General features: G+C 37.7%; 1 protein-coding gene across 1 annotated transcript in view; it reads left to right on the top strand.

Moving 5' to 3' along the window:
• The window catches only part of FBN2 (fibrillin 2), a 123,031-nt gene that overhangs the window by 79,247 nt on the left and 16,282 nt on the right, over positions 1 to 27,502 (top strand). Inside the window, exons 28-51 of the mRNA XM_054517971.1 lie at positions 580 to 705; positions 1,517 to 1,639; positions 1,764 to 1,889; positions 2,466 to 2,591; positions 3,547 to 3,669; positions 4,814 to 4,936; positions 6,555 to 6,680; positions 8,837 to 8,959; positions 9,184 to 9,306; positions 9,588 to 9,749; positions 10,714 to 10,782; positions 11,446 to 11,571; positions 12,271 to 12,396; positions 12,906 to 13,058; positions 17,210 to 17,278; positions 17,814 to 17,939; positions 18,698 to 18,823; positions 19,216 to 19,341; positions 20,655 to 20,771; positions 22,255 to 22,380; positions 22,657 to 22,776; positions 26,096 to 26,221; positions 26,808 to 26,960; positions 27,253 to 27,318. Of these exons, the coding sequence (XP_054373946.1) occupies positions 580 to 705; positions 1,517 to 1,639; positions 1,764 to 1,889; positions 2,466 to 2,591; positions 3,547 to 3,669; positions 4,814 to 4,936; positions 6,555 to 6,680; positions 8,837 to 8,959; positions 9,184 to 9,306; positions 9,588 to 9,749; positions 10,714 to 10,782; positions 11,446 to 11,571; positions 12,271 to 12,396; positions 12,906 to 13,058; positions 17,210 to 17,278; positions 17,814 to 17,939; positions 18,698 to 18,823; positions 19,216 to 19,341; positions 20,655 to 20,771; positions 22,255 to 22,380; positions 22,657 to 22,776; positions 26,096 to 26,221; positions 26,808 to 26,960; positions 27,253 to 27,318 (2,910 nt within the window). The remainder of the gene's footprint in view (positions 1 to 579; positions 706 to 1,516; positions 1,640 to 1,763; positions 1,890 to 2,465; positions 2,592 to 3,546; positions 3,670 to 4,813; positions 4,937 to 6,554; positions 6,681 to 8,836; positions 8,960 to 9,183; positions 9,307 to 9,587; positions 9,750 to 10,713; positions 10,783 to 11,445; positions 11,572 to 12,270; positions 12,397 to 12,905; positions 13,059 to 17,209; positions 17,279 to 17,813; positions 17,940 to 18,697; positions 18,824 to 19,215; positions 19,342 to 20,654; positions 20,772 to 22,254; positions 22,381 to 22,656; positions 22,777 to 26,095; positions 26,222 to 26,807; positions 26,961 to 27,252; positions 27,319 to 27,502) is intronic.

Here is a 27,502-nt window from a genome sequence, read left to right as displayed (position 1 = left end):
CTTAAGCAAATTAGTGCTCCTCCTTTATGTCAAAAATTGTATCTTCAAATAAAAAACTATAAGCCTGTAAAATCCTCAGTGCTAGTAATGCTGTTGACTCCAGAGAGGAGTGATTTATCAGGCCTCTTAGGGGTTATTTAGCAATTGAAAGGACTGTACCACTCATGGGAGCAACTTTAATCAGTCATGAAAAGGTGTTGTCCTGTGTTAAAATGTATCTCTCCTTTTAGCACATAATCCGCCAAAACGATGAAGAAAAAAAAAAAAAGAAAGAAAAAGCCAAAAAATAAGCATGTTATCTCTTTGGCTTATTTTCTTGATGGGAAATAGAAGACTTGGTAATTAATGCCCACCCCAGACTCTGTAATTAATGCTCTCAAACCAGAGTCAAATCTTTGGACACAAACATGGTGTGCAGAACTCCATTCCTTGAACTGGAGCATGCCAAGAACAAGAAAGAAATTTAACAAACCTGACAGCCACCACTTTGCAATATTACCTCTCATTCTGCCTGGAACCTGAGCTGTTTAAGCTGTTAAATATCGTGAATTGCAGCTGATCTGAATGATTCTTCCCCAGATGTGAACGAGTGCTCGTTGAGTGACAGTCTCTGCAGAAATGGCAACTGTGTGAACATGGTTGGGACCTACCAGTGCTTCTGTGACTCTGGGTACCAGCCCACTCCTGACAGACAGGGATGCACAGGCAAGTGCTGGGCACCTGCACCTGGGGCTTTGTGCTTCAGCTGCATTGTTCCACCTGTCCTTGCTTTTATTTAACTTTACACCTTCCTTTTGGAAATCAGCAGGGCTGTTTCCTCATGTGGTTTGATGCTTATCATGGGCTATTGTGAGCATACAGAAGTATAAAGGAATATAAGGAGGGTATAAAAATGTGGTTCCTGAACTGAACTCTGCAGAATACTTTGAAATTATGCTTCCTGTACTGCTCCATTAAAATCAGATGTTTGAGCTAACAATAAGAAAATGCACCTAGGTTTCTTGATCAAGCAAGAAAAGCTCTATGTGTTGATGGTGTATCTTTCACTTTTTTCTCCTTATCATGTGCATCTCTTTAATCCTTCACTACAGTAATACTGAATTATGTAGTGCCCAGCACATCAACTCCTTGCAAAGGAGAGCAGCAGTACTGAGAGGGTTTTCTATTTGCTTGTTATGGTTATTTTTTTACAAAATTGCAAATTTGTGCCACATTTCAAGCTTTAAGTTTCTCAGCATTTCCCTTTTTTTCCTTTCCAAACCATTTTTCTTAAGCTTTTTTACACACCCCTAGCAATACACAGGAGCAAAACCAACATTTAACTAAGCAGCTTGCTCCCACAGATGAAAAAGCAGTTAAAAGAGGGAAAAACAAACCAAATACAGATCAGAGGCAGTAGAATGAGAATAAAAATCCAGAATGGAGCTACTGGTGAACTTCTTTATGTAAAATGTAAAGGGAATACGATGTTCTTCTTAAAGAAGTAGACTTACTGCTACCAATGTTGCCTCCCCAGATATTGATGAGTGTATGATAATGAATGGAGGCTGTGACACCCACTGCACTAACTCAGAGGGCAGCTATGAGTGCAGCTGCAGTGATGGCTACGCTCTGATGCCAGATGTCAGGACCTGTGCAGGTAGGTTTTTACACCTGAAAAGCTCCAGCATCATTATCTTGGAGCCAAAATCAAGGGGGTGTTTCAGCCTATCCATGCCAGAGTGACAGAATTGTTGGTTGTTTTCTTTTTTCCCCCTCCTCAGATATTGATGAATGTGAAAACAATCCAGATATCTGTGATGGTGGGCAGTGTTCCAATATCCCAGGGGAATATCGCTGTCTCTGTTATGATGGATTTGTGGTTTCTATAGACATGAAAGCTTGTGTTGGTAAGTAGCTGTGTGCTACCAAATTTAGTGTAAGTCTTGAAGATTCTGCAGCGTTTTCTTTCTGTTCTTTCTACTGCATCCTTGAAAGTGCATATTGAAATTATGCATACTATGAAAAAAAATGATCTGTATGCCTATTGGTAGCTCCTTAACAATGAACCAGATCCCATAGTTAAAAAACATTGGTGTGATTTTAATATAATGGAACGTGTATACTGAGAAGGGATCAGATGAGGCGCTCAGAAGTGGGCACTTCAAAAATTGTTCATTGGAAGAAAATTATTATGAGCACAAATATGTTTTAAGAAAATAATTTTAAGTGATTCCTGTAAGAAAAAGCTTGCTTCATGTTCCTTTAATTAGCATTCCAAAAAATGGTGAAAACAAATGTTATTTGTTTTACCACAAAACAGTGGTATTTGGACTACACATTTATCCTTACTTGTTTTAGGGAATTTACAGAGTGGAACAGCTGAAATATATTACAACCTCATATAGCAGGTATTTTCACCTGAAACAAAGTGTTCCAAAATGACAGTAATGTCCAACTAATAATTAATTTATAATCACCTACAGATGTGAATGAATGTGATTTGAATTCCAACATCTGCATGTTTGGGGAGTGTGAAAACACCAAAGGCTCCTTCATTTGTCACTGTCAAGTTGGGTATTCAGTCAAGAAAGGAACCACAGGGTGCACAGGTAAAACAGATTTCCAGTGAAGGTGTTACATACTTTGGTTGGCTTCCAGGTAAAATGAATGCACAAGTGTTCACACACAAGAGAGAGCTTGGTAACTGTATATATTTGTATCTATATGAGTGTTTCACATCTGCTAGCATGTGCCAGAGTTTTAAAGGGAGTGTTCCTTCACCAGTATCAATGCTGGAGGGCCATGGCAAACTGATTTTAAAGATTTTGGCAGTGCAGGTTATGTGAACACCCCTGTTACAGAACTGGGGTGGCAGGGCTGCAGTTGTGTTGGAAGTTTTTTATCAGTGCTCATCTTTCACATGTACCTGGAGGATGAGCTCATCTCAACTCAAGCTGCAGGAAGATGGCCATGTGGTCTAAGGAAAGAACAGGAGGGGGAAAAAAAAAGTTTAGAAATCCTTCAACCTTTGCCAACAATTTTTAAAGTTCTGTAGTCACTCATAATCACTCTATGAGTTCTGTGATATTTGAGCAGTACCTTTTCTTCTGCATGCTCTCAAGAATCCAGGCTCATCCAAAAGAAGCTGACAGAATGTCTCCTGCAATTTTGTGTTTAGGAATCTGTTCTATAACTACTACAGCCATGGGTGTATAATTATTTTTATGACTGAAAGGTGGCTGTGCACCCAAAGCCCTCATCCCAGTTTTAGATGTAAAAAGATCAGCATATTTCATATTTCTGGAAAAGAGTGTTAATTTCATGCTGAGAAGCAGTTGTAGGAAAGTGGACTGATTGTCATGTTTGCAAACAAAGAGCAAAAATAAAATGCAATTGTCACTCCTTTTTACTAATGCAGAATACGAAATAGCTTGCTTGAATTATTCTAAGTTCTTTAACATTTGTTTTTTAAAGGGCTGCGAACCCTCACAGTGGAAATATGTAAAAGGAACAGAATTTTTAATATTCTGATGCAAATACTGATAGTTTGTTTTGTGCTCGTAGATGTGAATGAGTGTGAAATTGCAGCTCACAACTGTGACATGCATGCCTCGTGTGTCAATGTGCCAGGAAGTTTTAAATGCAGCTGCAAAGAAGGTTGGGTTGGAAATGGCATTAAGTGTATTGGTAAGTACGTGGAAAACAAAGATTTTTTTTCTCTGTCTCCCCACTCTTTTTTTTTCTTTTTTTTGAAAGCATGTAATGTGACTGTGTGATTAGTCCATTGGAAACAAAGAATTATTCTGCTGTGTGCTGTAGCCGGTAGATAGATGGGTATGAAAGATTCTTATGTTTCACAGATCTGGTTTTTTAAGGGGAAAAAAAAAAAATCTACTATCTCAGAAATTTGATGCTGTAACATCTTTCCAAATTAACTACATATTTTACAAAGTTTATATACAACTGCTACTAGAATATGCAAAAAAAAAAAAAAAACAAACCCAGAAATTAAATAGATTTGTTCTATTGTTTCCTGTCAGATATTTCCAGTCCTTCAAACATTTTTTAGTAAATGTCTTTTAATTTATCTGATTTATAGACCCTGATATAAACCAGATTGGGACTGGAGGGGTGGGAAACCTGTATCTGCATTTGCTGGGCTGCTGTAGTTCTGTGTGTCCCCATGCCTTCATGTTTCAGTTTGATGGGTAAAAGATTGTAATACTTGCTTTTTGTTTTCAGAACATTTTGGATCTATGCAAGATAAGGCTTAATTGATGTGATCTGCTAAAAAAATTTTTTTCTTCTTTTTTCCTCTTTTTTTCCTCTTTTTTTCTTCTTTTTTTCTTCTTTTTTTTTCTTCTTTCTTTTCTTTTTTCTTTTTTTTTCCATACATATTAACATCCAAGTGAATAGCTTGCATCAACTCTCATGGGGTTTCATTGTTTTCAATTTCTTCTATTACTTGAGGAGACTTCCTAAATAAGTGGCAGTTTTTTACCTCACTGCATTTCTTTGGTTCAGCTTCTTTTTTTTAAAACTAATTTTAACTGTAAGCTCATTAACAGGACATTTATATCCAAGTAATGAGCCAGCTGAATTCCATCTGTTACTCCGAAACATTTTCCCCAGTCCCACCTGCTGTAATTTAAAGGAAGACGTATTAAAATGGAGTCACTATAGATTAACCCTGTATCATCTAATACTAAATATATGTATTTATGGAGACATAAGTCAAGTTTGCAGTGGTGCTGATTATCTTGGCAGTTTATTACCAGCCAGTTTACTAATTGCTGTGCTGCTGCCTGCACTTTTTGACCCCGATGTGCAGATCTTGATGAGTGCTCCAACGGGACCCAGCGGTGCAGCGCCAACGCCCAGTGTGTGAACAGCCCGGGCTCCTACCACTGTGCCTGTGCAGAGGGATTCACTGGAGATGGCTTCACCTGCTCTGGTAAGGGGTTTGGTGACACCTGACTTGTCCCTGGTGGCTCTTCTCTTGTGTGGAACCTTTGTGAATTAGACCTAAGCCCACAGAGCCCAAAGACGATGAATGTGAAAATGTAATTTAAGATCAAGATGGTCCCTGTCTGTCCTGTGTAAGAAATGGTGTGAGAGGCATCCAATTGTTCTTTGATTTGTGTCCCAGTCGGATGCACCAGGTCCATTTTTAGGGGGAATTCCTGCTGCTTCTTCCTCCTCCTCATCTTCATGCCAATTATTTTGAACATGCATGTCCTGGCTGCAGGAGTGCCTCTAGTCAAGAGCACCAAATGCCAGCTCTATTACAGTTCCTCTAGCATCATCTATTTTCCCATCACTCTTTTATTAGAACAGGATGTGATTATTAAATAGGACTTTTTAAAAAGAAAAACAAACTGCAGTTAAAAAACATTGCCCATGATCTCTGTTTAAATTTGTAGGTGAGAATGGACATTGTTATTAACACAGCAAGTGACTCAAGCTGATATGTACTATATCAAGTATAGAGATTTTGTATTAAATATTAATTACTGTGTCTTGGGTTACTCTGATCTTTATCACTTACAGGGTGGAGATACAACATTGTCTCTGCTCTCAACTTTACACACATCCTGTATTTGGTCACCATATTTAGGTCTGAGAATGCATCCTAATCATAGTAAAATACCAAGAAAATGCTGTGAATATATTTAATATTGGCTAATTACAAACAAAACTTAATTTAAAACTTAGAAATTACATTTTCTGATTAGTAATGTGAAGTTTTTTATTTAACAATAAAGACCTTCAAATGTGGCATGGTTTTTGTATTTCAGGTTTTTGGTTCATGAGCAAAATGTTTTATTCCTATATTGAAAGGAATATAGAGATTATATATATAGAGAATATATAGAGAAACCCTATATATAGAGAATATATAGAGAAACCCTATATCCTGGGTTTCTCTAAAAATTGGATGTCATGCTAATTATGGACTAATAAAATGAAGAAAGCATGCAAAATCTTTTTTGGACAATCATAACAATACCTGACAAAATTATCACTTCTTATGATGACTGCAGTGGTCAATGCCCTCCCTTGCCATTTTATAGCTCTTTTGGGTCATACTAGGAGAATTTTTGGTGTGCAAGCAGTACTTGTAATGTTCCTCACCCTCAAAGAATATTTTCTGAAGTTAATATGATAATAATTTTCTACGTATTATTTAGGAAAATTTGCCATTTGAACATCTTTTCTGTCAAAATAGCATAGCAATGTATACCAAGAGGCAAAATTTTGACTTTTTAAGCAAGGTATTTAACTTTTTTGTCAAGATTATTCAAAACTGAATCTTAAAAGCCTACATAATTAAAAAATTTTTCATCTGTTGATGAAAAATGAGGAGTAAGGAATCGTGGCAAGGTGAAAGGAATAATTTTGCAAACTGTGTTTGCTTTTCTGCATTCTTTCAATTTACTTCAGGATACAAGTGTTCTGTTTTATACCTTCAGCACTCAACAGCGCTATTATTTTGAACACCAGGATATATTTTATGTGCATTTCTGCCGGTGAAACCTGCAGTTCCAGAGAGGTTTTCCTGTCTTCCGCAGATGTTGATGAGTGCGCAGAGGATGTGGAGCTGTGTGAAAACGGGCAGTGCCTGAACGCGCCCGGCGCCTTCCGCTGTGAGTGCGAGATGGGCTTCACCCCTGCCCCTGACAGCAAGTCCTGCCAAGGTGAGCTGCTGCTGCTGCTGCTGCCGCCTCAGCTCTGCTCTCTGAGTTTGGGCTGGCTGCTCTGAAGCAAAGAGCAACCGACAGGACCTCAGCCTGGAAGCAGAGAAAGCACCACATGCTTCACGTACAAGGAGTTTCTCCAGTGTGAATTATGTTGGGAGGTTGCTTTCATTCTTTTTTGTGATGTCTTCCTGGCTTTCACCCATAAATCCCAGAGCAGAGGTTTGCCTCAGCAATTTTGTAATTGTTTTTTTTAAATTCCTTTTTGTCACTATTGGACAGTGTGTGGGAAATCCTCTGTTATCTTTCTAATCAAGTTCAGCTTCTATTCCCTATTGTGTTCTTTTACCTTTTGTTGTTGTTATTTAATATGACGTTACAGTAAATGAAAACATTTTAGCGCAAAGCTTTTATCTTATTTCATATTTAATGGTGAAAATCACATAATGAAAACTAAAATTCTTGGTGAGATTTGATAAACAGGTTTCAAAGTTTAATCTCTAAGGTTCAGTCCAGAGCGTGGCATGTTCCAATGTTCAGGTGTACATGTATGAATCAGACTTCAGAATAATTCAGGTGCTTCTCAGGAATTACCTGTGCCACAGTCAGCTTTGTTAATCATTATCAAGTATTGTCAGTCATCTTTACTGAATTTCTTGGTGCAGCTCATATGGTAAGCATTGTATTACAGTGGTGCCAATGTTCTAATAAAAATCCCCTAATAGATCCAATCTCTTCCAGCCAACCAATATTTTGAAAAACAATGTAATTCTAAATTTTGGGTCAGTGTGTTGAAGGATTTGGGTCCAACAAGTGAAGGATTTTGGAGAAATGCTTAATATGTTACTGTGATTACAGCAGAGATCTGAAAGCATTCCATTGATTAAATTGTGCTGTTGGAGAACTAAAATATCTGGGTGCTGAATTCTTAAAAGTTAGCTTTTATTTCTCTCATTTTGAGGTTTATATATTAATCAGTACTATGGTATGCAGAGTCCTTTGCTGATTTCTACAATCAAGAGGTAAAATCCAGTTTTGATATGGTGAAATAAAAATTATTAATCCACTTTCTTCAGAAGTCTCTTGAGATGTCAGTACATTAGCTTCTCAGTGACCTGATTTGGAGGTCATTCCATGGCTGTACTCCAGGGTATTTAGAAATTTTATTTTCCAGATGAAATTGAGTCAGGACTTTTGGATGTTGAGTATTCATTTTCCCTAGAAAATGTGGCTCTCAAATGGTCCTCAGAATTTAACCTTTCTCATATATTACTATAAAGAGGCATTTTATCACTTCTCAGCCTCTGGCTGAGGTAATCCAGCCAGGCTAAAAGTAGGTATTTTATTACTGTAATAATTTTAATACCCCTTTTGCACATCTTGTGCAATATTAGTTCATCAACAGAGCACTGTACTCAGGATTTCAAATTAAGATTTGGCTGTGCTTTGTAAAATGATATTAATGCTTTCCACTTCCCTGACTGTGCTAAAAATAATTCACTAATACGTGCCAGGACAGCATTTGCCTTTTCCACAGCTGCTTTATTCTGGCAACTTAAAAAGTCCTGCTGTCTGACAGGACATGGAAGGGTTTTTTTTCCCACTCCTGTCCCACTTACTTTCAGCTCAGAAGCCTTTCACAGTTTGTGCCTAAAGCCACGGCTTTGCAGTCCGTGGTGTCAGTGTTCATCTCCTTTCTACACTGCAGCTGACAAAATCATCCAATTTTCTGTCAGTGTCTTTCAGCTTGATTTCATCTTCAATTTACTGAGCGTGCAGTCCTTTAGATGCATTTTAGCTCATCTGTATGTAGTTACTACATAAGTATTTCAATGTGGGCTTGAGAAAATCATAGATAATTCTTATACTTTCTATATTCCTCCTATTTTCCCTGTATTCTTCCTCCAAGGACATAGGACTTTTGATACCTATACACTCTCATTTCTCTTATTACACTTTCTTTACAAATACAAATTCACAAATAGAAATTTTATGTAATATTCTACCTAAACTCAAAAATGTTAGTTTTTAAAATATTTTGCATTTGTCCCCTTTTGCTTTTATGGTGCTGTGACACATAGTAACAACAACAGCAATAATAATAACAATAATGTGGTAAAGCTATGTAACTTTCTGATTTTAATACATTCCTTCAGACACAGATGAATGCTCCTTCCAGAATATTTGTGTGTTTGGCACCTGCAATAATCTCCCAGGAATGTTTCGTTGTATCTGTGATGATGGCTATGAACTGGATAGAACTGGGGGAAATTGCACAGGTAAGTCATTGCTTTTCAGAAATACATCAGCAAAAATGGTGGCTTCTTAAATATGAAAATGAACAAGGTTTATTTGTAGTCATTTGGTGAATTATTTTTAAGACTCTACTTCAGTTTCAGCTGAAATTCACTTGCCTTTGAAACTTTCTAAGTTGTCCTGGGAAGTAAAATTATTCTTTTCTGTCCAGTGAGCAGATTTATGAATGTGGATTTTCCTGTTTTAGATATTGATGAATGTGCTGATCCCATTAATTGTGTTAATGGTCTTTGTGTAAACACTCCTGGAAGATATGAGTGTAATTGTCCTCCAGACTTCCAGCTGAATCCTACTGGAGTGGGTTGTGTGGGTAAGTAAAAGCTTCCTAAACTATCACTTTAAAAATCACTGCTTTTATGCAAATAAGATAGAAAATTAACGATTCCACAATTCTGCATATCCTATTATATAGTTTTTTACCGTTGTCTCTCTCAACATCAATAACTATCAATGTTCTTGAAGTGCCAATGACCTCAAGAGCACAATGTTACCTCAGCTCCTCCTCCTTAGGTACGGAATTGCAGATGAATGCCTGCAGTTCTTTGCCTGGATCTTGGTGTGCAGCTGTAACCACGTGTGTTTTTTACACAGATAACCGTGTGGGCAGCTGCTACCTGAAGTTTGGGCCAAGAGGGGACGGGGGCCTGTCCTGCAACACTGAGATTGGGGTTGGAGTCACTCGCTCCTCGTGCTGCTGCTCGCTGGGAAAGGCCTGGGGGAACCCCTGTGAGACCTGTCCCCCTGTCAACAGCAGTAAGGACACGTCCTCACCTTCTCCTGGTGCTGCCTTATTTCAGAAGGGGTGGAAAAGGAATTTACAGTCTTTTCCTGTGTGGCTGTACATTGGTCATTCGAGTCAAATTTCCCTGTCAGAGGGACCAGGGGTGTGGACCTGAGCATCACAGACCTGACCTTTAGTCTTCTGTAACTGACTTGGTGCCTGTTCTCACACTAATAAATCAGTGCTGCCTTTAGGAGACACTTCCCACCAGTCCAGGTGATACTTTAGGTGGTGTTGGGCATTTTATTTTGCTCTTTTTTCCCATTAAAAAAAAAAATTAAGAACTTCACAGATAAGAATAAAATAGAGTGCATGTGTCTGCTGGGCATGCTCAGCAGCTCCAAGCTGGTAAGGAAATAAATTATTTATGTTTAGAACTCAAATAATGGCTTTAATTTGAAGGGCTTCCTTATTCTCCAAAGCAGATTGTTGATAACTGCTATTATTTGTGTCTAAGTTGCTCTTGAGTACTTTAAAAACTATTCCTTAATGATAGTTATCAGCTTTCTAGAACTTTGAAGGTCTTCAATGAATAATGCAACACAAATGTCAAGTATGTTTTCTTTACATAACAATGGGAATTACAAGTTTGACACTTACCTTTATCAGTGGCATACTGACATCTCATATTAAGGAACTAATCAAAACAGAAATTATGTACCTCTGTAAGGACACAGTATGGAAAAATCAATATTGTGCTTGCCTCAAGAGTATCTGAATTATGGTAATAAAATAAAGCATAAGTCCTCATCTTACATTGGTTTTCTGTTAATCTAATGCACATATTTTATTTACTGTGAATAGGTCAAAAAAAGTAGAAACCAAATGACTGTAGGGAAGAACAGCCATTAAAAACACAAGTGATATTTTATGATTCTGTTGTCATAATTTTATTTTTTATGAGACTGACATGTCTCTTGTTATATTTTACTTTAGCTGAATACAATACTCTCTGTCCAGGGGGAGAAGGATTCAGACCAAATCCCATCACTATTATTTTAGAGGGTGAGTTTCTCATAAATTACTGTGATGATTGATATAATAATAATAAAGGGGTCATCTTCGAAGAGGAACTGCATTTTTTCAAAAATCATTATATTTCGTGCAAAGCTAAAACAACTGTTTATGTGAATTGGGAAACAACATGAAAAGGCACACAGCAAAAGAATATTGAAGTCCAGCACCATTGCAGTAGGAAAACAATCTGGTGCATACCTTTTGTGTGCTTCCTTACTTTAACTGGATTTCAAAATTGGGCCCTGAAGGATAAGTTATTTATGAAAATTACAGCTCATCAGCAGAAAGTGCAAATGTCAGGAAATATTCATCAGGCAAAGCAGCTCTGGTTCCAATAAATGGGCAGAAGTGAGGAATTAGATGCCAAAATCCTGTAAACAGCAATGGAACATTGGGCTTAACAAGCTGAAACTGCTCCTTAAGGGCTGTTTGAATGGAAGAGAATGAGTATCTTATCCATGCATTCCTGGAGAGCAATTTAGAATCAAAAAAAACCAAAAAAAAAACCAAAAAAGCCCAAAAAACCACACATGATAGTTCAAAGCTACTAGTTGGCAAAATTTCAGGGCAGTACTTAAATTCTCTTCTTTCTTTTCATTCCGGAATGAAAATATGGTGAGTTGTTTTTTTTTTTTCCCCCTCTGTTTTCAGACATTGATGAATGTCAGGAGCTGCCAGGTCTCTGCCAAGGTGGGAATTGCATCAACACTTTTGGCAGCTTCCAGTGTGAATGCCCAAAAGGTTACTACCTCAGTGAAGAGACAAGAATCTGTGAAGGTTGGGTCCTTTAAATCCTCTTTCTCTGTCACAGTGCAGTTTTTATGAAAACCATTACTTTTTAGCCTTAAATCCATAAGTGGGCGTGGTACACCCCACCCTTACCTAGAGTATTCCCTAAAATCATTATCTTTGGCACCAGTGATACAATTAGTACAAAGCTTGAAATGGAACACTTCAATATATTAATGTTTATTTTAGATATTGGACCTCAGCCATGTGTATTCAGCAGACTGAGGGTTTATTAATGATTTCTTGCTTCTTATCCTGCAAGTTTTATGATGCTCTCTGCATTTTGGATGTGAGACTACCAGTTTAATTTACTCAATATGATGTAAAGTTCATACTGGTTTTCCTTTTGTGTTTGAGATTTTTTGAAACTGTTAAAAACCAAAATTGTAAATTGACCCTAAACAGTGACTAACCCTGCTCTGAGAAGAAGGTGTGAATGTCTTTTGTGAAGTTGATTTCACTGGCAAGTTAAGAACTTAGAGTTTTTTCAATATGTTGTCTGGCACTTAAGAGAACTAAGCCTAAACTTAGAGGCTAAAATCAGAGCTGTATTTTTCAAGCAATTCTTTAAATGAAGGATTTTTGTTATCTTAGCTTGGTTTATTATGGTTGTATTTCTCAGAAATATTTGCTTGGCCTTGGACCTCCTCTCCCTCGTTAACTGGAGTGTTTTTTCTTGTTTTCTAGATATTGATGAGTGTGTTGCACACCCTGGTGTCTGTGGTCCTGGCACCTGCTACAACACCTTGGGGAACTACACCTGCATTTGCCCACCTGAATATATGCAGGTGAACGGAGGACACAACTGCATGGGTATGCAAAATGTCATCTTTACTAGAAGATTATCAGGCTGTGTGAGGCCCAGACCCTGTACTTTGTGTTTATTTTGACTATTTTTAGCTCCCAGCTGGTGTCATGTTGTCAGAAAAGAGACCCCTGTGATTGGCCTGCAGCATTTAAGGCCTCTTACTCCCTAACAGGGCTCACTGTTCACTGGTTTATTTCAGCTGATCATTTCTAAATGGTGGGGTTTACCATATAAATGTATCTGTTGAGTATTTACACTGTGTTTATGATTTCTTAGAAGTTTGTCTTTTTCCCCCTTGTGTCTTTAAATGAAGACAAAATATGTCACACAAGTCTGAAACAAAGACTGTGGATTACATCAATCCTTAAATTATTTTTTAATGCCTGTGTTTATGTTGCATTCAGAAAAATGAGTTAATGAATCTTGTCTGGTTTGGTAGGGGGTTGATATTTACATAATATCACAATTATCATAATGTTGGTTACTTAATAAGTGCTTCTTTTCTCACATCCAGACATGAGGAAAAGCTTTTGCTACAGAAGCTATAATGGAACCTCCTGTGAGAATGAACTGCCCTTCAATGTGACCAAAAGGATGTGCTGCTGCACATACAATATTGGGAAAGCCTGGAACAAACCTTGTGAGCCGTGTCCAGCTCCAGGAACAGGTAAAGCCTTCTGTGGCCACCCCATTTTGTTACTTTCTTTGCTTATCTGCTGCTTTGACCTATTAGCTAAAGTTAACATTTCATCCCAAAAGAACTTTTACTGTGCAGTAAAACTGGTGTTGAAGATACTGGCTGACCAGAGATACCTCCTGTCTAGTGTGTCCTCCAGGATAATTAATTTAGGAGAGTGTAATTTTTAGTTCTTGGTAGTTGGAGACACGTTTATCCTGGTAGTCCTAGTCTGTCAGAACATCAAAAATGGGTTTTGTACTGAGTGTAGGAAGCCTTTTTAGGTTTTTCAGCTGTCTCATGTTTGATCTATGATCTGCTTGGTTGCATTTACATTTCCTCTGCTGAAGGTGACTGAACTTGAAAAATTGCCCAGTAAGTGTGGCATTGCAACAGGAAGTAAAAAACTCTCTTCCAAAAATGGAGGTGAAAATAATAAAGAACAGTTTGTTTTTAGTCAGTCTTTATGGAATTGTTTTCCTAGAATAAGACATCCCTGAAAGCTCAACTCAGAAAAGTCATTGGTGGGAGAATCACTAACTCAGAGGGAAACCTGACATCCACTGAAAAAAGAAAAAAGGCATCCATTTGAAAAAAAGAAAAAGGATGCTTAGATAAAACTAAAAAATTCATGTGCCTGTTTTGTACGAACACAGTTTGTTGTTTAATGTACTTGCCCCAGGTTTACTGGTTTAGTGTCACGTAATCTATGCCTCTGGTGCTATGATTTTAATGTCATTTATGATTTTAGTGTGAAGAGTTCATTACTTCCATTCAAAGTGGTTTATCCTGGTGATTTGAGGTAAACAACAGATAATTTAAGAAAGATTTTCCCTCACAGTAAAGAGGAGGAAAATAGGACTGAAAAGAAGAGAAAACTGCCTTTTCCTTTTCCTTCTTAAATAGGAGGAGGGAGAATGAAGGAACGCTCCTAGCAGTCAGGAATGGGAAATGGAAATAAGCTTGAGAGGGGAAATACATGTTTGCTACCACAGAGAGCTCATGAAATTCTTTCCCATAATCATTTATCTAAATGTCATAAAATTGTCACCATGGTGACAACATGATGAGAAGAGTACAGCAAACTGCTGGCAGGGATTCATGCAATTAATGTTCTTGGGTGGAATAAAGAATTCTCCTTTTAGATTTCTGACACTCAAATTCTCAAAAACTCCTGCAGCTTTTAATGATTTGTTAAAACCAAAATTGCTTGGTATTATGCAAGCATTAGTTATGGGGTTCAAATATTTTCTGAAATATTTCAACGTTGCATTGTTAGCTTTTCTAAATGACTTTACTGTTTTTGCAGGCATGGTTGAACCTTTTTCACCATGAAAAGGGATTGTGTGGGGGATCAAACACAACTTCCAAGTGGAAATGGTTGAATAGCTGCACTTGTGTTGTATAATCAGTTGTTTTGCAATCTGGGTGAGGGCTGCACATCACAGACAGGGGTTGGGGCACACTGACCTTACCCACGTCACCAGACTGAGCCCAGTGGCTCATAAAGAGCATTATTCTGCCCTGATGAGGATTGCAAGTGAACTTCACATGGCCACGCATTTGCCTTTTTTCCCTTGGTGAACAGAGCCCTTTCTTCCTTTTTTCTCTGTTTATTCTTAGCAATCAGTCTCTGTTTGATGACTTTAAGTAGTAAAGACTGTTTTGTTTGGTTTTACACATTATGCAGATCATAACTATTAGCATACAGACTTTAACCAGAAATAATAGTCCTTTTTTGTTAGGTTTTTTACCCAAAGAAGGGTAGAAAGCTGCTTCACTGTTACAAGGTAATGAAGAATGTACAGAACTCTTCCATGGTTTGGTAAATTCAGGAGTGCCTGATCTCAGTTTTTTTCCTGTTAGGTGACAGATCTTTTTGTCCTAAAATATTGTATAGTTATAAGTATATGTGGTTTTGAAATATTTTTAAAAGTCACTGATGCAAAGCCAAGCTTCCAGAAGGTAAATCTCTGGCATGCTTTTATGTGGGCATTTTGGCAATTTGTATAAAGACATTTTCATACAATCCTTACCTAAATATATACCCTTTCTCTCCACAGTAAAGACTGGGGAAAAAAGTGTGAAAAGCTGAATTCACTGAAATTCATGAAACATGGAGTTAGCATAATAGATCTAAAGAGGTTCTGCAGTCCTTGGAGGATCCTTCCTCATCCTCCCAGACCTGATGTGTTTTATTACGGAAGTAGGTGATCACACAGGTGATCCCAGTGTCCCACTAGGACAGGGTAGTGAGCACAGGGCTCTGTTTTTTTCTGGGATATTTACTCACAGGCTTACTAACAGCAGTAAATGGCATAAATCTCCTTGCAGAAAAGAGCTAAGTTGCTAAGCCTCAAATCTTACACATAAGTAGTATGTAAAATATATTAGTGTATTATTATAGTAGCATGTATTAAAAATGTATCTATGGAAGGGCAGTAAATTGCTGGATGGTAAAGCACTATGGGAGACAGCTCTGTAGCCCTTTACCCTGCACTGCAAGAATAATCTGGGTGAACATTAAGCAGACATTAAAGAGTAGGACAGAAGAAAGTAGAAAATGCTGATGTTCAGATACACTGGATCCTGCTTGGCTTAGAGAAATGACCAAGTATGTCTGAATGTGGGAAAAAGATTTTGCCAAATATCATTCTGAGCAGTGCTTAACTAAATTTTCTAAAACTGGGGATGTTTGGTGTAAAGGAGGCAAGAATTATTCAGTTTATAATGGTAGTTAAACTTTTCAGAATCATGTGCTGCTGAGGAGCTGCCATTAAAATGTAGATGACAATAAACTGAAACTACAGCCAGTAAAGACTATAACTGCTCCAGATTAAAGAGCATTACTTGTAAGAATACAGAAGGAGCTCTATATCTTTTCAGGCTTTGGTGCTAGAATAATTTGTCAGCATTTCAGGTTTAGAGACAAATCAAAGGCAGGCTCTATACTCTTCCTTCTGTTGGGTAAAGAGGTTTCCTGTAAGTCCTCAGCAGCACCAGCAGTGGACCAAGCACTCATGGAGGTCTCCAGATATTAAACTTCCAGAAACCCTTTGAATTTTATGTCAAATCAGATGTTTTTATAAGTGTTACTCACTTTCTTGAAGGATATTTCACATTAACCTAATGGCCTGACTGTAGAAATAACCCGCCACACACCTTGAAATGCTTCCTTGGCTGTAGTTTGGAAACTGAATATTGAAACATACTTTTTCTGGATAATTTGAATGCTGATAGGATCTGAAAAGGTGCTGAATAGTGGCTGCATGGTTTTTGTTTGCAAACTGCTCATTCAAACTGGTTGTGTCTTCACACTGGAATTGCTTCATTTCCCTCAAACAGGTACACATTCCTCTGGTAGTATTATGCAGTTTTGACATGCTTATAGTTGTAGCCCTCTCATTTTTTATATTTCTACCTAGATAAAAAATTATTGCTGTAAATGTGTAATAACTTTTTGCCTGGAGAGCACTGTTCTGCCGCTAAAACCTCATCTGCAAAAATTAGTAGAATCCATGATAGAAATTTTTCTCTGTATGTTGCAAACCCACGCAATTTCAAACACCTAGAGAACTGTAGGTTAATTTATTTTACACACCAAGCATTTCCCACTCTGCAAATGCAAAAAGAGGATATAGGATATAGAAGGAGCATATTAAAAAAATGTGGGGCTTTTGGAGCATCTCTTTTTAAAGAACAGTCTCCATTCTGCTGAACAGTTCAGAGGAACTGATCTGCAGTAATTCCACAGAAAATAAAATAGATAGTATTGTAAAAGGAGCATAGGTACTGGTAAATTATATTTATTTCTCATATTTGATGCTTAAAAAACAGGAATAAACCTTAAGGACTTCTGTTAAAAAAACCAACAAAACAAAACCAAAACCTGATTGTATGACTGAATTCTCAAATCAGATATTTACTCATATGCCAAAATCTGCAAAAAAGATTTGAGGAAAGTATGTTGCTATTTCAATTTGCATTAGTTTAATGGCAGTCTGAGTTTTCAATAGAAGCTATAGAAGAGGCAATTGCTCTCCTGAGTAGATTTGGCTTAAAACAGCTCTGAGAAGACTGTGGTTAACTCTTGGGAGATTTATGCATTCCCTGAAAATGCATTGCTCTATATTTTGCTCTAGTTGAATTCAAGAGCCTATGTGGAAATATTCCTGGCTTCACTTTTGACATCCATACTGGAAAAGCTGTTGGTAAGTTTCACCACTCTTTATTTTATCCTAAAATTGTTTTGCATAATGTTTTTGTGCCTGCATAATGTTAACTAAAATAAGCATTTCATATCTTAAAGTGGTTACATTTCATTTTGGAGTTACAGTGGTGACACAAATTGCAACCAATTTTTATGTAAAATGTTTCCTTTTTGTTTTTAACTTCTACATTTTGTTGTGGTATTTTGTTCACCTGCCACCATTCGAGTTCATGATTTTGAGTTTTAATCAATAAGTTAAAAAGCTTTGCCTTCAAAAATACTGTGGAGCTTCTCTGCAGGATTGTGAGTTTTGCATCTTGGCCAGTATTTAGTGTAGCTCTGTTTTGATCACTTCCTGAACTTCACGTGCCATTTTCTGTCATAATGGGCATGTGTGTGGTTTTGTAACCTGTGTGTAATTTCTGTGGATTAAAGGGAACGTCTCAGCTCATTTTTAAACACAGTGAAAATGAGAATCCTTGCAGCGTGTAAAGACATGATGAACTGTACTTAAAAGTAGCTCCTCTGCCTTTCAGACATTGATGAATGTAAGGAAATCCCAGGAATCTGTGCCAATGGAGTTTGCATCAATCAGATTGGCAGCTTCCGCTGTGAGTGCCCCACTGGATTCAGCTACAATGACCTGCTCCTGGTCTGTGAAGGTGATTTGAAATTTGGTTATTTTCTCCTTAGCCCCCTTAAGCTCATCCTAAAGGGAAAGGGAACATTTAATTCATGTGGTTTTCAAAATCTAAGAGACAGACTGTGAGCTTTTGTAGGGCTCGAGGTTATAAATCAGTTTAAGTGCTTGTCTTTATTACTGCTGCACAAGCACCTAATAAAATTTGTTTTCTGTAAAGCCCTAAATAGGTAGTCAATGCTTTTGTTTTGTTTATTTTAGGGAGAAAATGTAATTTTTGTTCTTAGAACTTCTCAAAAAAAGTATCTTGGATTTTTTTCCAACTTGTGTCTCTTCTGCTACAGTTTTAGAGGCAGAGATACTCATAGAAACTGATAAAGTTTTGTCTGTTGTAAAGCCAGTAGGAGATTTGTCATTTGTTCAAGAATTTTGTGCTAACATGTGCAACCTCAAAAGTTGCAAACTCTGCCACTTATTTTTTCAGCCTAAAGGCAAAGAGGAAGATTTTTTTTTAATACAAAAATTGCTTAAGGCAGATGTTGCAGATTTCCAGAGTGACTTTGATGCGTGGTAAGTTGGATTTGTGGGATCCTCTTTCATCCAAAAGGTGACATGGGTGAATGGTGCTGATTTTGCTTTTTGTGTGCATTCCCAGCACGCAGGGCTGGAGGTCAGGCTGCTGGGGCTTTGTGTAGGACTGAGGTTTCCTCTCGCACAGACAGACAGTGAGCAAATCTGAGGCAGGGGTGGTTTCTGATGCCTGAACTCTTGGTTTTTCAGACATTGATGAGTGCAGCAATGGGGACAGCCTGTGCCAGAGAAATGCTGACTGTATCAACAGCCCTGGGAGCTACCGCTGTGAATGTGCTGCTGGCTTTAAACTGTCACCCAACGGTGCCTGCGTCGGTAAGAAATCAGATGACTTTTCTCTCCTGTTTTTACCTCACCAATGGTGTGCATGTGTTTCTCTCAGCATCCTTTATTTTCTGTTACCCTTGTGCATTCTGCTGTTTTGATTTATAGCCACATTTCTCAGTAAAAGGAAAGAAAAAGACAGAGTGATGTTTTTGAGGGACACTTTCTAGGTGTCACCCAAATCCTGAGAGTAGTTTTATCCTCAAGGTGTGTAGGCAAGCACTTCCTGTAAAATTAAGCTCTCTTACGATTCAGATTAGCTTACAGATAGTTTTGAATCTGGTTTTAATCATAACAACAGATTGTAAAAACATTATTTATGTAAAACGAGGATATAACGGAGGTCAATAGCGTGCACCATGTGTTTTGTGTTTTTGTTATAGATCGCAATGAATGTCTGGAAATTCCTAACGTTTGCAGTCATGGCTTGTGTGTGGACATGCAGGGAAGCTACCAGTGCATATGTCACAATGGCTTCAAGGCATCCCAAGATCAGACTATGTGCATGGGTATGGAGGGAAAATACTTTCCTGTGTGTGGTTGTTTTTGGTTTTCCCCCCACCCTTTGCAGCAGGGAAGATGAGTCTGATTTTTTCAGTAGGTTGTACTGACATTAAAAAACTAATTCAGGCATTTCTAGGGGTTTTTTTTTGTGATTAAAGGCTGTGAAGTTGTCCTTGGAGGGGAAAAATTCATTTGAGAAAAAAACAGAACAAAACAATTTGTTCTGAGATAGCTCCACATTACTGAAGAAACACTTCCAGAGGAACACATCATAGTGACTTACTCAACAGAGAGTTTTATAGGATGTATAGAGTGATAGAGCTTGGAGCTAAAACCACACATTTTCCAATGATTTAAATCTATCGAGTTCATGTGTCATTTAAAAAACCAGAATCCCCCTTTTAATGTAACTTTATACTAATATCTTGTGAAATTGATGACATCATAGAGATGATACAAGAAATTAGATTGAACAGTAAGAATGTTCATGTTCTTTTCATTCATAATCTTAGTTCTTAATCTGTTTAGTTCTGCAGGGTTTTAAAATGAAAAGGTGATGCATTTCAGCTTTAAACAGATATTTAAAACCTATTCCTGTTGTAATACATGTTCATATTTGCCTACAGTCTTCTTGTCTTTAAACTAAGTCACATTTGTCAGACGCTCAGAGGAGGATATTTGGAAAAGTGACCTGACTTGACAACGCAGAATTTTGAAGAACTAGAACTAGCAGGACAAAAATCTCAATAGCTTCCAGATCCCCATGAAACTCCAGAAATTACTGTAACACACAGGAGACATTGAACTTTAGTGCCTTTTAAAAATGGATGTTTGCAGAAGTTTTTAAGCAGTCTTTGTAATTCTGGATGTGATATTGATATTATCCATTTACTTATATGAATTGAATTTTATTTTCAACAGCTTTTCATGGGCTCTGAGGTACAATATGTACACAACAATTGATCATTTCAGGGCTGTGATGGCCAATCCTTCATGTTCAATCCTGATCACTTGTATATGTTAAAGAAATTAAGAAACGTTAGTATGGAAAACAAAAAGGTGGAATGCCTTCAGATAACTGCACATACACATTTAGTTTTACATACGACAGTACCTTTTATTTTAAAATACATACAAAATTACATCATGTTGTGTTTTTCTCTGTGTACTGAGAAGCTGTAAAAATCTGTAGCATAAACACAAAATGTGACAGATGAAACGAGGGACCAAAGTTTAGGATGCTACAATTGTGCACAGAGAACACATCACCCATACCTGGGAAAACCAGTTCCCACCTGCAGTTTGTCTCTCCTTGCAGATGTTGATGAGTGTGAACAGTATCCATGTGGAAATGGAACCTGCAAGAACACAGTTGGATCATACAACTGCCTGTGTTATCCAGGATTTGAATTAACTCGTAATAATGACTGTGTGGGTAAGAGACCTAATCCAAGCTCTTGTTTTCATTGCTGCTAGATTGGCATGTCAAGGAGAACAGTGAGTAGATAAAAAGAAGAGATGCCAGGGTATGAATAAAGTTAATTGAGTGCAGTAGCTTCTGCTGTAACCAGCCCTAGAGATTAATCCTTTCTATCATGTTTTAAACTAATTAAAAGATTTTTTTAATTACAGCCAATTGAGATAATATAATATACTAAATATCTGGACTGCTGGGGCAACTTTTAGTTCACTGAAGTTTAAATGCATCTCTCAACTCCTTTAGAGTACCTTGGTATTTACAGCACATCTCTGGCTACAGGCACAGTCCACAGGCACCTCTTGTTCTATCCCACCACCAGTGCTGCCTCATGAATTTCAAATAATTCCTTTATTTCACTGTTTTGCTTGACTCTTGCACAGGGTGAGAAAGAAGACCAGCAGTAAGAAAGCCAGGAGAGCTGATCTGCTCTCCTAAAATGGACATCTGCTGACCTGCCAGATCTGCTCTCCTAAAATGAGCAAAATCATGCAGAGCTGACACAGGCATTGCTATTTTGCATTCCCTGAAGTACAGGGCACCAGAGTATCTGATGGGTTTGGACTGCTTTAATTCCTGGGTTCTTGTGATGAAGCAACCAACACCTTCCTGGGCTGATAAACAGGCTCACAAACCTGAGATCTCCTTTGTGCAGAGCATAAGCAAAGAAAAGAGGGAGGCTTTACACTCCTTCCTGCTGCAGAAGGAAGACACAGCAAAGTCTTCAGCTTCAGGATAGAACTAATACATCTTTTAAAAAGCATTTGAAATCCTCTTCTTGTCCAGGAAAGAAAAAAAATTAAAGTAACAAGAATGTTCTGCAAAGGACAAGTTTTTCTCATAGCTTGATGCTTATCCAAAATCCTTTTCATTTATCCTTCCTCATCCATAGTTTTCCTTCTGCAGTGCTCCTTTAAGTCTGCATTACTGAAGTAACCCTACAAAATAACAAGAATTTGAAAACATCATTTCCAGAACTGCAACTAAGGAGAAAATCATCCTGTAAAAAGCAATTTGCATAGTCCAAAACTTGAGATTGGCAGGGTTTTTAGGAGGAAACTCAAGTGCATATGGATCCAGATAAAATCTAGAATCCCCCATGTAACATTTTCTCCTCTGTTGGTAGACTTGGTGTCATGCAGTCCCTTAGCAGTAATTGAATGTCTCCAGATGCAGTAACTGAGTAATGCTAGAAGCCTGGAAATGGTAATACCCTATAAAAAAATTGCGGTTTAATTAGAATGTGCATCTTAATGCTCAAGTGAGAGTTACTTTCCTCTGGCTGTCAGCTGATTTCTTGTTGCTACAAAATGCACCTTTTCCACAGAAATACTAAGCATTGAAACTTGTGTGTGTTCATAACATACTGTATATAGTGTGCTGGGACTCGACTCTCAATTCTTGGGTTCAATTTTGAATTTTTTAATTTTTTTTTAATCAGATGTTGATGAGTGCAGCTCCTTTGGTCAGGTGTGCAGAAATGGACGGTGTTTCAATGAAATTGGTTCTTTCAAGTGTTTGTGTAACGAAGGATATGAGCTCACTCTGGATGGCAAGAATTGTGTTGGTAAGTATGAAACCACATGATGTTCAAGTACTCGTGAGCTGAAGTAAACTAATACCTGCCATGCAGAGGGAAGCAACAGTCTGAATGTCTAAATATCAAAAGAGAATGATGGGGACTGAAATGAAAACACTTTTTTTTTAATAGTTGTTGGTATTCAAGCAATTAATTGCCTTAGAAAAAGAAAATTAGTACAGAACCCTTCAGTGATTTTCATGTTTTGTTACCATAAGAATTACAATATTCTAAACCTTTCTTGATTTCCTCCATTCCCCAAAGATACCAACGAGTGTGTGGCATTGCCTGGCTCGTGCTCTCCTGGTACCTGCCAGAATTTGGAAGGCTCATTCAGGTGCATCTGTCCACCAGGATACGAAGTAAAAAGTGAAAGTTGTATTGGTAAGGCAAGTTGTAACTGTTGCTCCTGAGCAATTTAAGAATTTGTATGTGGTTCTAATTGGGTGGAAAGCAGTTGTACACCCTAATGGTTGTTAATGTTTCCTGACTGAAGGTGACAGGGAATGTCGCCTTAAGGCAGGAAACATTAGGTATGAAAAGTATGTATAAAAAGTCCTCAGGAAGAGATTTTAAAAAGGGAGGCAGAAGAATATTTTGTATAGTACTCTATATTGAACATTGATGTCTTCATTAATGCAAAGAAAAATATGTCACAAAAGAACACAAGCTCACCACCCTTCTCAAGGTGAAGGAAAAAAGGGAAGTTTATTTTCTGACTCCAACATTTATAGTTTTCCAAAAGGGACGGTGGATTGGAGGGTGACAGTGCCACCTCTCCAATGACACTGGTCAAACCAACAGTCCATCAAATTTCTCCTCCTCCATAAAGGAATGCACAACAATGAGTTATTTACAGAAAGTGTGTGATAAAGTTTACTACAAAAATGTCAACATCAAAAGGCTAAGAAAATCTTAAAAAACCAGGGTGACAAAAATACTTTTTAAAAAGGAAGTATTTTATCTTTCAGTGACTTTTGAAAAAATATAATTCATATAACAGGTGTTCTCACTGTATTTATGTAATTTTTACAGAAGGTAATTATTGTCAATCAATGCATGAACTAAGCATTTGGTTTCAGAGGGAAATGAAGTTTAAAAATCTTGATGAAGTTATGGTGCTTATAGGAACAATCAGTTAAGTCAGTTTCTTCTAACAATAGGTTTCTGATTTCAATGTTATTATTTATATAATGTCTCTAAATTGCTGAGATTCCCAGGAGGAGAAGGAGGATACAGCAGACCAGTCATCAGTTTTTATGTTCTAGCTTGTTCATACAGGTCTCACTTATAGCCTTGAATGCCATTCAGGAGCTGAATGTCACACACTGAACTAAGATTTGCTGTGGCAGAGGGCAAGAAATAAATCCAGATTACAAATTGCTTTTCCAACAGAGCAAAGCATGGGATACTGTGAATTTATTGGGCATTTAAGATTTGACTTACTGCCACCTAATCTGTGTGGCTGCAGGAACAGGAACCATTTTGAACTTTCTGTCTTGAACAACAGGGTTTATTTTTCTAAGCCCCAGAGTTCTCTCAGCCACTTGTATCATGCCACCAATATTCAGTTTGCCTGCCAACCTCATGATTTCTTTTGGCAGCTGCTAGCTCCACATTAGCAGTTATGTTTGAGGTGAATTCAAATCATCTACAGTTCTAAAGTCATGAATGTAAAGTAAAGAAAGCTTTTGGTTTTCAAGGAATGTTACTGTTTATGGCCACTTTAGCACCTTCTCAGAATCTATGTTTTTGAGAACGTTAGTGGCTGCCAGACAGATTTTTGCCCAAACTGAATGGAAGGGGCTTGCTTGCATTCTTTTGTCATTCTGCCACGTGTCCAGAAAATCTGAAGCCAGATCTCCTAGGAAATGCCCAGATTATCACATGTGATTGCACTAAAACTTAGATTAATATTTTGACAGCCCTTGCAGCAGATGTTCCCCATTACTCTCCATTGATGTTGCATGCAAACAGCTTTATGAGAATCTATTACTGCTGTCTGTGATGTGAAGGTTGGCAGTGGCTGATTGCTTTGTGAGCTCAGGGTGATTATATGCAGAAGAAAACAGAACTGGGGCCGCAGAAATATTCCTACCTTTCACCTACCCATGTGATATATTCCCTTCCATTGTACAGGAATAAAGGGGAAAGGACTTGTTTACTTCCACAGCCTGGCTAGTCACCTCTCCATCGTGGCCACAGAAAGAGCCTTAGCACCAAACCATTCATTGCAGTAATAATGAGCACTTCAAGAGAGCAACTTTGCTGTGCAGCTGAATTGCTGAGCTTTGTGTATTAACAGCTATCACAGCAAGTGGGAAATTATTTACCATTTTCTCTGAAATAAGCTGATTTGGAATGCTTCACACAGAATGTAGCCTGGGAAGCTACTGCAGAGTTCAGCCAAATGCCAGATTGTGCTGCAGTGGTTTGTCCATGTGCTGTACCTAATAGCAATTTCTGAAAGTGGGACTCAAGGTAGTATTTTTCAGATATTACACCACAGATTCTACTCCACCTCATTTCTTCCTTCACTCCACTTATATTTTCCAAATAATGAAGATTGTATTTCCATTGTTTTCTTACCTGCTGAAAACAGGGCGGTTTTCTAAAATTCAGAACAGCAGGGCAGAAATGGCACTACAAATTTGAGTATTCAATGTCCATGGAGCTAATTTTCATGGAGAGAGCCTTGTTCCTGCCCATTCTTTGGTCAAGCTCAGTGTGGTTTTTATTGTAGAACACTTACATAGCCACAGGCTTCTGTGATGGTTCTTCCAGTATTCCTTACTGAAAGACTCAAATAGCATTGTACTTTGAAGATTAACAAAATGCATCTCATAATTTATCAGATTATAATCACCTTTAAAAATTACCTTAGCAAGGCAGTTTATATATTCTTTTAGTATTTGTAGAATATGATAAGTCAAAATATAGTTTTGAATAATAGATATGAAAAATTAAGTGTCTCTTAATATATTATTTTTCCTGCTTTGCCTGTTGTCTGTACAGTGAGGGATGTACACCTGATGCTGTTTGAGCTGCACAATTTTACAGGCACTTAGAGATTTACACTAAATACTAATATTTGGCTTATGCCTTTCACAATTATTTAATATAATATTTAATGATATACTTTAAAAATAAATCTTAACTGTCTTCTTGCAGTAATAGTAGATAGATTATTTAATAGAACAGGAATACATTTTAAATAACACAATGAAAGTGGCAGTTAAAGACTGCTAAATATAAATCTGGGCATGTAAATACAAGTAAAGGTGTCACTCTACTAATAAGGAGCTATAGTTTCAGTCCCGAATCTGACAGTATATGAAAAAGTATACCTTTAATTAAAAAGAACTCCCATCGTACAGATTTTAAAAAATAATCTTTGGATGTTGTATGGATACATTTTCGTTTACAGAAAAATATTGTTCCTGTGGGAAATACATTCTGAAAGCATTTGTTTAATGTTTATATTTTGATTATAATGAAGAGCAGAGAATGGTGTTTGGAAAAGAAGGTGCATGCCAGTGAGAAAATCTGATTTAAAGGAATCAGTGAAATAGCTTTAACTCTTGATCATTCTATTGGAAGCTGCTTCAGTTAAATCAATCAATCAATAAATAAACACTTTTCCTTGACCACGGGGGTTCACAGCAAGTGAGGTTGTGGTGAAGGTTTCTCTGTTGCTTTACAGATATTAACGAGTGTAACGAGGATCCCAACATCTGCCTCTTCGGGTCCTGCACCAACACCCCAGGAGGTTTCCAGTGCATCTGTCCCACAGGTTTTGTGCTGTCTGATAACAGGAGGAGGTGCTTTGGTGAGTTCATGGATAAGGAATGCAATAGCTCAGTCTAAAAGATAACAGATACTCTGTGGAAACTCCTCCCAGTTTATATCTTTACGAGGATTGCTAAGTGATTTTTTAAAAGTATGAAAAATACAGGTCTTAGGTTATTTCTCTCAGGGCAGACAGTCATCTGTTGTGGTGCTGTGAGGGTGCCCAGGATGAGGTGAGAGATGAGAATCTGACTCCCAAGTTCTCAGAAGGCTGATTTATTATATTATGATATTATATTAAAAGAAAATTATATACTAAAACTATACTAAAGAAAGAGAAAGGAGACATCAGAATGCTTCACAAGAATGATAATAAAAACCCGTGATAGACTCAGAGAGTTTGACACAGTTGGCTGTGATTGGCCATTAATAAAAAACAATTCACATTCTGGGTGAACAGTTCTCCAAATCACATTCCTATCAGGGAGAAGCTGAAGCTGAATCTTCCCAGCTTCCCAGGAGAAGAAATCCTGGTGAAGGAATTTTTCGGAAAATATCACAGTGACAGTCATCATCTGATCTGGGAGAAGGTTCTATCTCTGCATAACTGTGTTTTTGTCTCCTAGATACTCGTCAGAGCTTCTGTTTCACCAACTTTGAGAATGGGAAGTGCTCATTGCCAAAGGCTTTCAACACCACAAAGGCCAAGTGTTGCTGCAGTAAAATGCCAGGGGAAGGATGGGGTGATCCTTGTGAGCTCTGTCCAAAGGAAGAGGAAGGTACACGTTTAGAGTTTAAAATTTGTTGCTGGGGGAAAAGGAGGAGCACATTGGTGTTGTTCAAAGAGAGATCTTTCTGGCATTTGCTCTCAGTGGCTTTTTCTAGAATGATTTTTCAAGTCAGCCAAAGGAGTAAAATTAAATGGAAGAAATCACAGACAAAGAAAAATACTTACTTCTTGGTTTTGCCCTATAAAGACCTGAACGTAGGTCCTTTTTGGATGACTTTAACCATTTGTCATGATTCTGTCTCTCACTTGCTCTGTTTTTTAAAGAAAATTTATCTCTGCAGTTGCTTTTCAGGACCTGTGCCCATATGGTCATGGAACTATTCCTGGAATTGATGATACACGTGAAGGTAGCTATTCTTCTAAATGTAAAAAGTAATATTAATACCAAAAACTATACTTGGATATTATAGCACGTGACAGTTTACTCCTCACAGCTCCTGGTGACAAGAGGCTGACCTGTAAAATATGTTAAAAAGAACACTTCTGGAAGTGCATGGCTCTAGACAAACATAACAGGGTGCTTAGGTTTTT

The sequence above is a fragment of the Molothrus ater genome, chromosome Z (genome assembly GCF_012460135.2).
Source record: "Molothrus ater isolate BHLD 08-10-18 breed brown headed cowbird chromosome Z, BPBGC_Mater_1.1, whole genome shotgun sequence".
Classification (NCBI taxonomy): Eukaryota; Metazoa; Chordata; class Aves; order Passeriformes; family Icteridae; genus Molothrus; species Molothrus ater.
The sequence above is the reverse complement of the archived record's forward strand: the minus strand, read 5'-3'. Positions and strand labels throughout refer to the sequence as shown.